General features: G+C 37.5%; 2 protein-coding genes across 7 annotated transcripts in view; both read right to left on the bottom strand.

Annotated features, from left to right (window-relative positions):
• The window catches only part of lyst (lysosomal trafficking regulator), a 120,383-nt gene extending 108,716 nt beyond the window's left edge, over positions 1-11,667 (bottom strand). For 3 of the 6 annotated variants that reach the window (XM_084391829.1, XM_084391831.1, XM_084391830.1), the window contains exons 1-2: positions 11,626-11,667; positions 10,840-11,091 (exon numbers count right to left, since the gene is read on the bottom strand). In XM_084391829.1, the coding sequence (XP_084247955.1) occupies positions 10,840-10,920 (81 nt within the window). In that variant the 5' untranslated portion in view covers positions 10,921-11,091; positions 11,626-11,667. Of the gene's footprint in view, positions 1-3,666; positions 3,746-6,154; positions 6,259-7,292; positions 7,327-10,839; positions 11,092-11,625 lie in introns of those variants that run through there. The other 3 variants (XM_084391834.1, XM_084391833.1, XM_084391832.1) reach the window with 3 other exon arrangements.
• A 1,590-nt stretch (positions 11,668-13,257) lies between these two features.
• The window catches only part of nid1a (nidogen 1a), a 40,751-nt gene continuing 39,375 nt past the window's right edge, over positions 13,258-14,633 (bottom strand). Inside the window, exon 20 of the mRNA XM_084391828.1 lies at positions 13,258-13,696. Coding sequence (XP_084247954.1) covers positions 13,566-13,696 — 131 coding nt within the window. The 3' untranslated portion in view covers positions 13,258-13,565. The remainder of the gene's footprint in view (positions 13,697-14,633) is intronic.

Below are 14,633 nucleotides of genomic sequence, written 5' to 3'. Positions count from 1 at the left end.
TTGTCCTTTTGAAGTGGATCTACTTCTCAAGCTCGATATATTTCCAAATCCAGTTCATTTGTGCCATATGACCCGGTTCTTACAGAGCATGACTGTTGAGTAATGTTTTTTCCGGTCATAATAGTGACTGATCTAATTTGGTCTTTGCTTTTATGATGAGCATCATGAGGAGAATTTGGAGTTCCACATTCCTCTGGGAACCAGGACGGTAAAAATGCAGAAGTGAGAACAACTCGGAGAAGCCTGTGAGGTGACGTTCAGTGACTTGAAGATGTGCGGTATGAGGTACTACAGTAAAACAGTGTGGCGTAGTTGTACCACAATCAGTTCCTCTGACCACAAGTGCGGCTGTGTGACATTACCATTAATAGCAAACTTGTAATGGTCAAATACATGTGACCCTGGACTACAAAACCAGTTATATGGGTATGTTTTATTTATTTATTGAGATTTATATATTATTTGCAAGCTGAATAAATAAGCTTTCCATTGATGTATGGTTTGTTAGGATAGGACAATATTTGGCCGAGATACAACTATTGAAAATATGAGGATCTAACCTAAATATTGAGAAAATAGCCTTTAAAGTTCTCGATATTGCTGCATCCACTCACAAAAAAAATATATATTATGAAAATGTATATATTTACAGTAGGAAATTTACAAAATATCTTCATGGATCATGATCTTTACTTAATATCCTAATGATTTTTGGCATAAAAGAAAAATCAATAATTTTGACCCATACAATGCAGGGATGGAAATTAGCACCCGCCACCAGCCAAATGCGGGTGATTTTGTGTTGTGGCGGGTAAACTCGCTTCACCTACCGGCCACCGTGGCGGGTAAATAAAAACTGTTTCACACAGACGGCGGACACTTTTAGAGGACATAAGTGTACGCTGAAATAAAGTCTTTCACCTCAGAAAAACGGACTTTCTTGTCCTGTCACGTCAGCCGTTATCCTGTCCTCGTAGCGAACACTCTTCAATTGCACGCGCAAATGCGGCGGCGCGCGCTGTGTATCGCCTAAAGTGCAAAATAAACTACGAGCATGCAACGCCGTTACGTTGTAAATTACACAAAATAAAAGTAATGCAGGGATGATTTTCATTCTATTCATCAGGAGTAGTTTCCATGGTTCATTAACAGTTATTGTTAATATTGTGTATTCACCATGGTAACTGTCGTTTCCATATTAACCCCAAAATGCCACTTTATTTTTCTTTGTGTTATTTTTTATATTTTTAAATGACTCTAGTGGCTCATACCAACATTGTATTAACAAAAACTAGTTTGGGACTGCTATTTAATAGCTTTAGCATAGGCCTAATGTTTATTTATTAGTACTAGTCTTTACTATTAGTCATATTCTTACAATTTATGTTAAGCAAAGGGGGACAGTACTTGTGTGTGTGGAAATAGCCGGTTTCAATAAAACTACTTGTGACATGTCATATTTGGCATATTTTGCTCTCACTTTGCGGAAAAAATATCGTGATATATATCGTATATCGATATTCAGCCTAAAAAATCGGGATATGACTTTTGGTCCATATCGCCCAGCCCTAGTTTCATTGTTGGGACTAAAAACCTAAAACTGGAAGCCATAAAAGACCACGAATCATTCAAATGCCACATCCAGGTAAAAAAGAGAAATATATATAAGAGAGAAAGAGAAAATGTCAGTATTTCATTGAGACTTGAGATTAAATAAACTGCTTAAGTATTGTAGATCTTGTAGTATTAATTTTCACATGCAGTTACACATAGGGATGTCCCGATACCACTTTTTCACTTCCGATACCGATACCGATGCCGCAGCTTTGGCTATTTGCCGATACCGATATCAATCCGATATTTTTATTTTATTCTTGAACTAATACTAATAATAATAAAATATAATGGAAGCACTTTGCTCAATTAGCCGCATAAAAACATCTCACTCAAATGGAGAACAAATACTTCAGCTGATAATGAAAGACTGCCAGCCTTTATTCAAAAGACCTTGAGATATGTTTGGTAATTGTACCTGAATGAATTTAAAATGAATTTGCTATATTTCAGATCAATATATTTGTTTCCTTAAAATTTTAATTAACTTTAACTTTATTATCATCTGAATTATAAATAATTTATTTCTGTATAAAATAATACTACTTTTAAAAACACATTTGATTTTCTTTTTTATTCAATGTAGAATGTGTAACTTAAAAATAAACAGATTAGTGCTCTGTTTGAGGACAAGAAATGAAAACCAATGCAATGATGAATGTCCAAAAGATGAGATCATTTTTGCTTTTAAACAGTGTGTGTGTGTGTGCGTGTGTGTGTGTGTGTGTGATTTTGGTTGGGTGACAGTTACAGTTTGACAAGAGTTTACAGTTTGACAAAAGCACAATGTTGTGTTTTACACAAATATAAGTAGGCTAAACACTTTTTGCAGTTTTAATGATGTCCTGTATGAAAATGACGGAGTATGTTTTTATGTTTCCACTGTTCGATCGCGCCCGTGCCTCTCTCTCTCTGACACACACACACACACTCCAGCATTGCAATCTTGACATCGCAGCCTGTTCATTTTGCTGCGTTCATACCAAACGCGAATAGAGCGTCAAATTTGCGTCTATCGCGTCTAGTTCGATGCTTGAACAGTTTGAATCCATTCGCGCTTCCAAAGCGAATAGGACGGGCCGCGCGCGTATAATGATAAAGTGAGCGTTTGAAGCGATATAGACGCGCGTTCAGAGCTAAGGCGGGGCTACAGATTAGGTGTCCCTAAAGAACCCGCATATGCGCGTATCTAACAGTAACGTTAGTTCCGTATTACATTAATTAATGTGCACGCAAGATTTATTTATTTTTATACCGTGTATTCTCTGTGTAAATCCATGCACCGAACGTACGTTCAGTACGAATACGTAACGTTCCACCCCTAATGGGTATCGGATCATAGGTATCGGATAATTTTTTTTCTCCCCTCCGATATCCGATCCAGCATTTTGGGCCAGTATCGGCACGATACCGATGCCGTGGATCGGATCGGGACATCCCTAGTTACACATTGTCGGTTAAAAACAAGAAAGTGGCTGGTAAAAACATTGAGTGGCTGGTAGATTTTGAAATCCACCAGCCACAGTGGCCGGTGGACAAAAAAGTTCATTTCCATCCCTGATACAATGTATTGTTGGCTATTGCCAGATATACCCGTGCGACTCGAGACTGGTTTTGTGATTCAGGGTCACATATATACTAATAATGCATTAAAATAAAGTGAACTTGAATTTGTGTTCAAAAACCTGCAGATAATGTAGACATTTGAGATGACCTGAGCATATTTGGACTGTGGAAACTAATCAAGTTATCAGCATAGCAATGCCATTGTTTTCTTAGTGTGAGGAACATTTTAAAAATCTAAAGAACCTTTATTCAACTATAAAAACCCTTTTGTGCAATGGAAAAATTCCATGGACGTTAAAAGTTCTTCATGGATCCATCAATTATGCCCAAAAAGAACCCTATTTTTTTTAAGAGTGTAATGTAAACATTGAGCCAAGGACTTTCCTACACCGATAGTTGACTGGTAAAAATGAGTAATCGTACAACAGTTGCAACGTGCATCTATTACATCACAGCCAGTAAGACAGCGGTAGAAACGTGACTCACCAGAGAGAGATGAATTATTCAAGTGTTGAGTCAATTAACTATCCATCCACTGAGCAAAATGTGCAATCTGGCCGAAAGTGGGGCGTCGGCGGAGAGGATAGACGTATAGAGTTTCCAAAAGCAGAAACACAGGATGTTGAACCAAACGATTGCTTAAGCGTGATTTAGAAATGCCTGTGACCCGGGAAGTCATTCACTACCCTCCTCCTCATTCATTTTTTTAAGTTAGACATCAACCTTCTTAGTATTACTCAATTTATTCATTATAAACAGTATAATGAGGAAAACATTTATAAAATTATAAAAGAAAGACTGTTTTAACCATTAATTTTTTTGTAAAATTTGTATAGGTGTGTAACTAAGTACAGGGTTCCTGCAGGTTTCAGTTAGTCAAATTTAAGACCTTTTTAAGACATTTTAAGACCGTAAAGAATAAAGATTGAAATTTAAGACCTACACGTCACGACGCATTGCCAAAAAATATTCAAATCAAATAATTCATTTTATTTCAATGAATTCAGTAATTGAAAAAGCATTAACTTAATTTACAGATAAAGCAATCACATTAGTAACCTTCCAGACACAACAACGCGTCAGAGAAAAGAACAGAATCAGATATAAAAAAAATTTATAGAAAATTGTACTTTGCATACTATAGGCCTACTATAAAAACACATAATTATTAGTTGATTTTAGTTGATCATAGTTGATCATAACTAGAGATGAAATGGCATGAACATTTCATTTAATTATTATAGTGCCAAAAATTACCACTGTTATCACAGAATCCTGTTCAAAAAGTACTAATACTACACAATGAAATCAATTCACCAAGTTTTATGTCGAAAAACAGCAAATAACAAATAAAATTAGCATCAATACGCACTAACATAAACATTACAATAATATGATTAAAAATGATAGCCAGATTTTAAAAGTGTCTTGCAACATGTTATATACTAACATGTACAAGTTCAAATAAAGTTGACAAAAAAAGGTTTTTATAAAAAGATAAACCTCACATATTTCAGACTTTAATTTATCTTTTTTGACTCATTCTTTTTATAAAAAAAAATATTTAGTGACATTTACAATACACTTTAGCTTATCTTTTATTATTAATAGTAAAATTCGGTCCGATTTTCCCGTGGCGTCTGTCGTTGCTATGCAACTCCACAATCAATGACAAAAAAGTTTTAGTGGCTAATGGATTTCCACTGCCGAAAAACACTTGCTGTAGCTCTGTTACACAAGATTAATGATAACATCTGTGTTAGATATAGATCCGGGTCACTAAAGATCCGGATATGGGTGAAACATTCATGCATTTAAAGTCTCCCTGTGGTGAAAATCCAGCTTTTAATGTTGTTTATATGTCTATGTGTTCTTTTTAATCTGCTTTAAGACAAAGCATGTGTAAGTTCATAAGTCGACATCATTGCTGAGTATTTCCTCCTTAAAACTGCAGTGAACCAAAGACAGTCTCAAACTCACGCTTTGAAATCGCTGGTGTTTCTGACATCACAAACTACCTTGTAACCAATCAGATCAACGTGTGATCGTCAACCAGTGGATCTCTGAGCTGAGTGAGTGAGTGGAGGCGGAGCTCATTTGCATATTCATAAAACCGCTTATACTAAATGAGACAAGGGTGTCGAGTTACATTCAAGATATTTTAAGACATGAACATTTTTTTCCCCAAGGAAAAAAACGTTAAAATATGTTATTTTGGTGATCAAAGATGAGTTTTAAGTGATACATTTATTGACTACAGGAGGACTTTAAGGGTTAAAGAAGGCAGAGCAATACAGTTGCACGAGAAACACACCACCAGGTTCTAACAAACTTAAAAGTAAATGATTATACTTCTAAAAAGTATGATTCTCTCAAGTCACATGCAGCCTTAAAAAATCTTTTGATCTAAAGAAGTCGCTGTGTCTAAACATTTGACCGGTGCCGTTTCAGAGAAAGATCTGAAGAGATCGATCAGTTGATGCAAATATTAAGAACTCATGTTTCTGATTAACTCTGATGAACTGACACAGACATGTGAACTTCCCAAAAGTCACGTTAACCACCCAAATGTTGCCAAAGTAAAGATCTAAAGTATTTGGCCAGTCAGAATATCAGATTATCTCTGTAATCTCCACATATTAACTCCAAACTGGATAATTGTGTGTGTCCTAAAACCATTTTTTGCAACAGCACAAGGAAGAGTAAATGTCATGACACAACTTTCACTTTTGGTTGAACTGTTTGTTTAAAGCTCAGTGGGAAGAGTGTATCTAGATGTCATTTGAGACGACTGATGGACAGACTTGACAGGGAAACCTGATTAAATTACCAGAGACTTCTCAATCACAGCTCGACAAACTTGAGAATACAAGTCATCAAACCCGTTATTTCATCAGCGCTCTTCACATTAACATCAGACGCTCGCATGAAACCTTTGAACCACAACAAATGAGAATGAAAATGACTAACTCACCCACAATCAATCAATTCGGTGTAGAGAAAAAATACCCTTCCTAAAGTGTACAAATGAAACGCTACTTGTATAGACATAAAAAGCAACAAGAAGTGAGACCTGCAGGCATCCTGTCAGCGAACAACATCTCCGTTATCAAATCTGTAACACATCTCACGCAAACCACAACTGATTTAAAGCAACACTGAAATGTTGAAACAAAGTCTCTTCCAATGAAATAACAGCCTGTAATGCAATGGAAAAGTGTGTGGTTGGTGAAGCACATCCAGTCAACGGATGACCTTTTTCTCCAGCGTTCGGTTTCACCAACGCATTCTGCCAACCGCACTTTATCAGCGCACTCAACATGCTTCAAACCTGAACTTTCACATCTAAAGGCATGTTCACACCAAGGACAATTAAAAAAAAAAAAAAAAAAAAAAAATCAACCAAAAAGTTAATAATTTTAAATAAGAACAGGGAAAGCCACACCACAGCTACAACAATAACAGCACAATGTGGAAAACTACAAAACTGCACAACATGCTCATAATAAACAGAACGTTTATTATAAACATAACTTATCCTCATCTCATACAAAATGGCTCAAACAGCTTGATTTTTCTTATTGTTTATGTTTCACACTGGAAATGAAAGGTCAGGTCAGGTCAAGTACATTGCATTGTGGGATATAGTATCTAATAAGAGTGTTTTGGTTATACACATAGATAAACTGTGTATTCTAGAGAAAATGCACATGCATGCATGATATACAGTACTAGGGCTGGACGATATGACCTATATTCAAAATCTCGATTAATTGAACATTTTACCTTGATTACGGTTAATGCACTTTTTTTTTTTTGCCCTCATAGTTCACTGACGAGGTTTGTACTGTAAAGATGCTAGTAGATTATTAAAGGTGGGATTTTTTTTTTTTATGAAAGTGTGCATTTCTTATCTTTGTGAATTTATAAAATAATAATTGAAGGAAATTATTAGGATTCCGATTAATCTTCCAGCCCTATACAGTACATACTCTATACAGTATCAATAGTAAGTGTAGGTATACGAGTCTGCTATATGCATAGAGTTTATTTAGTTTTAGTATCCTAAATAATGCCAACTTCCATCATACAAGCGTAAATGAGCAGTTTACCTGATGGGTAACAAATAATCATTCAAAACCAACTGGATAAGCAGAAACAGCATCACAACAGGGAAGGAGACACAGTCTTCAGTCACACAGGGTTTACTAGTGATACGCTGTCAGCGTTTAGCGTTGACAAGAACTGTCGTGTGGTGAAACCATACGGCCGGAAACTGAGAGAGCAAAGCACACAGCCACAAACACGCGTGAACAGAAACACACCCACTCGCTTACATAAACACAAGACAAGAAGACCCTGTACAGTGGCCAACAGTCTGATGAAGGTGGGTATGTCTGTCTGTCTGAACAATGGTACCTTGCAGAAATTATTACAATGAAAACCTTCAGAAATTACAACTATAACCTGCAGAAATTATTACACCCAACACCTTCAGAAACTACACCAACACCTTCAGAAACTACACCAACACCTTCAGAAACTACACCCAACACCCACATCATTACATAAAGACTCTTCCTCGGATGTCTCATGTTGAAGTTCAGGGTTCAGTAAAGAGAAAGTCTGTAAAAACAAACACCTCCACAATTAAATCTCAAAACGCTAGTGAAGCCTAAAAAAAAAAGTTTACATTTCTGATGAGCAGATGTACGGCAAACACGACTGTATTGTGTATATATGTATTAGGGCTGTCACTTTTGTGAAAATATCCTGTTCGATTTGAGACGTGTTCATTGAATCGATTGTAAAATCGATTTTCCATGTCTAAAGACGTTTCCATTTTAAACGCCAAATATGGGCAAATCCACGGACAACTAACAGGCATGAGGACGAACGTAAAGAGGGCGCGCTGCGCTTGAGACGCACAAGTCAGAAATATTCCTGATGATTTATTGGCGTGAAGTTTCGTGCACAATGACAAACAGGAGTGCAACATTCTGGAAAAACAATAAGCAGAGTGGACTACCGTAACATCACTGACAAACATCACTGTAGTCTTCAACATGGCTGTGTTTACCATTAGAAATGTCAAACAAATTTCACCTTCATACGCGATTTGTAGACCGTAGTCCGAATCTGTGTCTGTATGCATGAGACTGCCTGAATACCGGCAGAATTCACATTTTTGTAGTAAAAAGAGAAACATTATGCAGAAGTATAATCTGCTGTTATGTGTGTGTGTCAGAGCCTGCAGTCGCTGTGTGACGCGCGTTCGCTGCGAGCGTATTGTGGCGAGCTGGACGCGCTCCGAGAGAAGGCCGTTAAAATCGATTCCTTATTTCCGTTTACGAAACTTGTGTTGGTTGGTCCGATCGATTGCGCAATCGATTTTTGAACATAAATCCCACACGTTGATCTCAGCCTGAATACACTGATGTCTCTCAGACGGTCTAGTGTGATCACACTTTGCTTGTGCATTTTATGATAAAAACCACACTTGAATTCACATGCAGTTCTGCATCAGACGCCCGACCAGCAAAGTACAGGGAGAATCAAACCTACAGTCAATATAATCTGAAATATTCTTGGCCGTCGCTCCATGACAGCTGCTGTCAACAGGTAATATGATTATGAAGTGCTTAAGCAGGATATCTCTGCAAGTGTTGAAGTAATTATGAAAGTAATATCTACATGTTTTCTTGCTGTGTGATGTTAAAAAGCTTATGACTGCATCAACAAATTTATCCCATCCACTGTAGTACCATGTGTTTTTTCTCTCTCTGTTGTACGTTTCTTTGGATAAAAGCATTTTATGCAAGTGTTTTTTGGACATGTACCATGTAGAAATATTTTTAATTATCATGGATAATCCCAATGGTCTTTCGTTAATCTTCGGAACACAAAATGAAGATATTTTTTAATGATATCTGAGCGATTTCTGTGCCTCCATTGACAGCTACGCAACTACCACTTTGATCGATGCTTCAAAAAGCTCATAAAGAGATCGAAAAACTAATCCATTTGAATTGAGCGGTTTAGCTTTATATGATGAGATTTAATTTAAGGCTTTTATTCACGTATAAACATTCATCAACGCATACATCAGTTGTGTTAAACAGAAGCTGAAGCATGATCGCTTGACGTGCGAGAACCAATGAGGTTCATTCTCGTGTTACGCAGCACGTTTGAGCTTCGGCAAGAACCAATGAGGTTCATTCTCGTGTTACGCATCACGTTTGAGCTTCGGCAAGGACCAATGAGGTTCATTCTCGTGTTACGCAGCACGTTTGAGCTTCGGCAAGAACCAATGAGGTTCATTCTCGTGTTACGCATCACGTTTGAGCTTCGGCAAGAACCAATGAGGTTCATTCTCGTGTTACGCATCACGTTTGAGCTTCGGCAAGAACCAATGAGGTTCATTCTCGTGTTACGCATCACGTTTGAGCTTCGGCAAGGACCAATGAGGTTCATTCTCGTGTTACGCAGCACGTTTGAGCTTCGGCAAGAACCAATGAGGTTCATTCTCGTGTTACGCATCACGTTTGAGCTTCGGCAAGGACCAATGAGGTTCATTCTCGTGTTACGCAGCACGTTTGAGCTTCGGCAAGAACCAATGAGGTTCATTCTCGTGTTACGCATCACGTTTGAGCTTCGGCAAGAACCATTGAGGTTCATTCTCGTGTTACGCATCACGTTTGAGCTTCGGCAAGGACCAATGAGGTTCATTCTCGTGTGACGCAGCACGTTTGAGCTTCAGCAAGAGCCAATGAGGTTCATTCTCGGGTTACGCAGCACGTTTGAGCTTCGGCAAGAACCAATGAGGTTCATTCTCGTGTGACACAGCACGTTTGAGCTTCAGCAAGAGCCAATGAGGTTCATTCTCGGGTTACGCAGCACGTTTGAGCTTCAGCAAGAACCAATGAGGTTCATTCTCATGTTACGCAGCACGTTTGAGCTTCGGCAAGAACCAATGAGGTTCATTCTCGTGTGACGCAGCACGTTTGAGCTTCAGCAAGAGCCAATGAGGTTCATTCTCGGGTTACGCAGCACGTTTGAGCTTCGGCAAGAACCAATGAGGTTCATTCTCGTGTTATGCATCACATTTGAGTGTCCACTAAAGGTTTGTTCTCACGCACATCAAGCAGGTTCATTTGAGCTTCCGTTTATGTTCACTGATCAAAGTTTTTATGTGAATAAAAGCCTAAATTCAATCTGTTAATCATACAAAGTGAATGAGTCTCCTCAGAAAATTTGGACTAAAACACGCAATACATTTTTATTTGTTTTATGATCTCTTTATGAACTTTTTGAAGCATCAAAATGGTAGTTGCGTAGATGTCAGATGAATGGAAGTCTTATATAGGCAAGCTGTCTTTTAAATTTTGGTTTGGGGTCCCTCAATGATGATTATCATATTATTTGGGGGTCTGTGTGACATCTAAAATATTGAAAACCCTGCATTAAACCACACTGTAGTAACATCACAGTGCTTACATTTAAAAAATCCACTGGAAATGTCGGTCTAATACACCTAAGCAACCACAAAGCTTTTAAACTTCACATCTCTGCTTAAACTGCATTGCTTTCAGACTTCAATGCTTTCAAGCAAGTCTTTTACAAGCCCACAAACAAAGTTTGTCGTCTACTAGCGCTCACCTGCAGATCTGCGCCCTGTGCACGGCAGTCCATGTAGTTGTCCCAGGCCTGGGACAGATCAGCCAGGTGTGAGCTGGCCATGTCCAGGTGACCGACACCGGCTCCGGTTCATCCACAGCAGCGACAGAACAGAAGCTCTAAAATCCCGCGGGTAAATTTGAACTGCATGCGCGGGAACGTTTCATGTTATTTCATTAGGGTTCCATCCAGATTAAGAGATGTAAAGTCCGTTAAATCCGTTACTACCAGTACCTACAGAGATGAAATAGAACTTTTAAATGTACGACTGGCGCGAATTGAGCTCTGCACTGCACCATTCATCAGCAAATTACAGTTAGCATTCAATGACGTAAAAAGTACGTTATTCCTGTCAGTTTAATACATCTAGCTGACAGTTGCTGTCAAGTTACAGTGGAAACATACAAATGAAGCAGTGATATTAGAGTACACTGTTTTCTGTTGAATACAAGTTGGCACTTATATTAGCTTCGTTGTCAACATTAGCGTGAATTAACCAGTAAAAAATACATTAACCAGAACAAATAAAGATTGTTTGGTTCGTATCTGCAGACAGGAACTCATGTTTGCGTGTATCTGGATCATTTCACGCAACAGCAGACGCAGAATATCCCGCAGCACAGCTTAGGCTAACACTCATTGATTTAACGTTACTTCTTTCTATTATGAGGTTGCACAATTCCAACCAGCCATTTTAATCACTGTAGCCATATTATTCATCTGAACGTACCGTTTAAGACGTGTTAAATACAATTACAATTTACGTACCTCGTCTCCGGTCTTCCTTCTAACATATACACAAGCAATTTAGAAGACAAAAAAAATGACATGCAAAACAGTACAGGAAATAACGCCCACAAAACAGAATCCTAAGTGGCCATTGGTTGAATAGACGCTACATCCTGTCAATCAAATCTACGGCCTCTGAGGACGCGCCCTCTCACCAGTCATTCTGATGACGCCAATCGTGTCCCCCCTGTAGGGGCGGGGCTTACGCGCGTGCGTCTCTTGTTCCCGGTGGGGGCGGGGTCGACGTGATGACGCAATTGCGCAGTGGCTCCCAGTCACAAAAATGTTCGCTAGTCACAGGACATCTCTTTATTTTCCTTTTTATTATGAAAATAAGAGGATGTTTGCGGGAGTGTTTTTAAAAACCGAAGCATTAAATTATTCAGACGTAATTTGAGTCTGATCTCTGATCAGATTTGAGCCACTGTTCCATGATGTCACCAATCTTTTGTACAGATTCATAAATTATTTAAGTGTTCGAGTCATTTTCACGCATTAAACGTCATACATTTACTCATATATCATTCTGATCTATCAAAACTAATATTCAATAGCACATCGATCATATTCATATTTAATTCTGAATCCAGTTGTTGTATTTCTGATCATTTTTTTCATCATCTAAAAATTATAAGGTCTTTTTCAACTTTTAGCAATGTAGTAATTATCTGAATTTTCCCTTATACTAGCTATGAAACACTAACTATCCATAACATAAATGTCTAATGAATTGTATGTGCATGTATTTAATCATATAATGGAAAATGTTTGTATTAGTGCCATTAAATCGATTAATTGCGATTAATCGCATCTAACATAAAAGTTTGTTTATATTTGTGTGTGTGTGTGTATATATATATACACACACACACATTATATATACAAACACACACAATTATTTATATATATATATACACACACATTATATAAACAAACACACACAATAATTTATATATATATAAACACACACACATATATATATATATATATTTATTTATATATACACGTATATAAACACGAACTTTTGTGACATAATCGATTTGACAGCACTAGTTTGTATATACTTAAATGCATCAACTATTAATTTTTTCATCTCAAAATGTTTATTTTTCAGACTTTTCATTATTAATTCCATTATCACGACAGAAAGGGAGTTTGAGAACACAATGCTTGTTTCTTTTTAAAAAAATGGTGTCCAATATATTTCATCTCTTCTACTCATTTACTTCTATTACATTTCCAGTTATCATAAATCAGCTGAAATTCATGATTTCTTTCAGTGGCGACAGCGCTTGATAATTGTTAAATGTAAAATAATAATAGAATGCAATGACGTAATTAATGATCTGAACAGTCAAGAGATGAGAAAAGAATAACCAGACTATTAATGGTCTTCTAAGGGAGGGACAATCTTTTCACCTGATGTTTAGTCTGCTGTTGCCCTCTGCTGGCCATTCCTGTGCAAAAGTGCTTTATTTACCCGTGTCCCCTTCTGAGACTCATTATCACAGTCAGCATGAGAGGTCTGAACATGTGAGTGAGCAAATAAAAACACAGTTTTAATTAGTAAACAAGCACTTGAACAACACACCAAAATATGACAAGACTAAATAAACAAAATATGATTTTATTGAACAGTTGTATGTGTAAACATGTATTTATGTCAGGTTATGTCACAATTGCGTCATTATTTGTTTAGAAAGGATACTCTCAGTATCGGGGTAATAATGTTAGTTGTTAGAGATATTCACAAGGACCTCATTAGCATGTATTTGCTCTTTAAAGCACCATGAGCGTGTTTAAGGCGAGGATGCATTTCAAAATCTTTAATAGAGAGTGTGGCTTTATTGTTTCAGGTGATCATGAAGGACGGCGCTTCACACCAGATTCAGATGAAGGGTCATGTGACTGAATCTTCTTCAGTTCCTGCCGTCCCGCTCCACACACCCCAGTCCGACAGCGTTGTCTGGACATCTGCATGATCGGCCAGCAGGAGTCGCCAGACATAAGTGTGTGCAGCCGCCGTTATTGGTCGAGCAGTAGTTTTGACCTGATGGGGAACATTGACCATCTCACGTCAGCGGCATTCAAGGAGTAGTTCACTTTCAAATGAAAATTAGCCCATGATTTACTCACCCTGAAATCATCCTAGATGTCTAAATGACTAAATTACTGTCCTTTAATGTCCATAGTAGAATATTGTTGATGTTTTATGTGGCTTTTATTGAAAGCATTGTGTCTGGTAATTAGCCTCTGAGGCCCAGAAGAGATCATTGGGGAAGGTGGTAGTAACAGCAAGTAAATTGTTAGGAACAAAGTTAGAGAGTATAGAGAGCATATATAAAGGAAGAGTGTTAAACAAGGCTAACATCATTAGCCGCGTTTCCATTACCGGAAACATGTCAATTTCACAAAAACTCCCATTTATCGCAAAAAAGTTTTTCCGCTCGCATGAGGAGGTTTTTCAGGCAATTCAAAAAAGGAATATTTTGCAAAACTGCAATGGAAACAGTTTTTGCGCATTTACAGGTCACCTGACGTCGACGACGCGGTGTGTTTGGACAGAATACGAGACAGATTTCTTTATTAAATTCATAAAAGACAAAAGAATGACAGAAATACTGGATTCTAAACCTCAAAGAAATGCCACAATCAAGACCTCGAAGCAGGAATGAGGGAGAAACACCCAGAAACTCCTCATATGTGCCGCTCTAAGGGTCTTTCCTTGCCATTAATGCTTGGATAACACGCAGGCTTGGGAGGATTACTTTAAAAATGTATTCCGTTACAGTTACAAATTACTTCATAAAAAAAGTATTCAGTAACGTAAACCAAGTACTATAATATGAAAGTAATGTAACTGATTACTTTTGGATTACTTCAAGGTCATGTATATAAATAAAGTCAAGCAAGAAGAAATATTATTAAAAAAAAATCTTAATTTTTTTTTATTTATTAAGAATTTGGCTCAGTGTACATTACAATAT

This window comes from Rutilus rutilus (assembly GCF_951802725.1).
Source record: "Rutilus rutilus genome assembly, chromosome: 20".
NCBI lineage: Eukaryota > Metazoa > Chordata > Actinopteri > Cypriniformes > Leuciscidae > Rutilus > Rutilus rutilus.
Note: the sequence above shows the minus strand (reverse complement) of the source record. Positions and strands in the feature narration are given on the sequence as shown.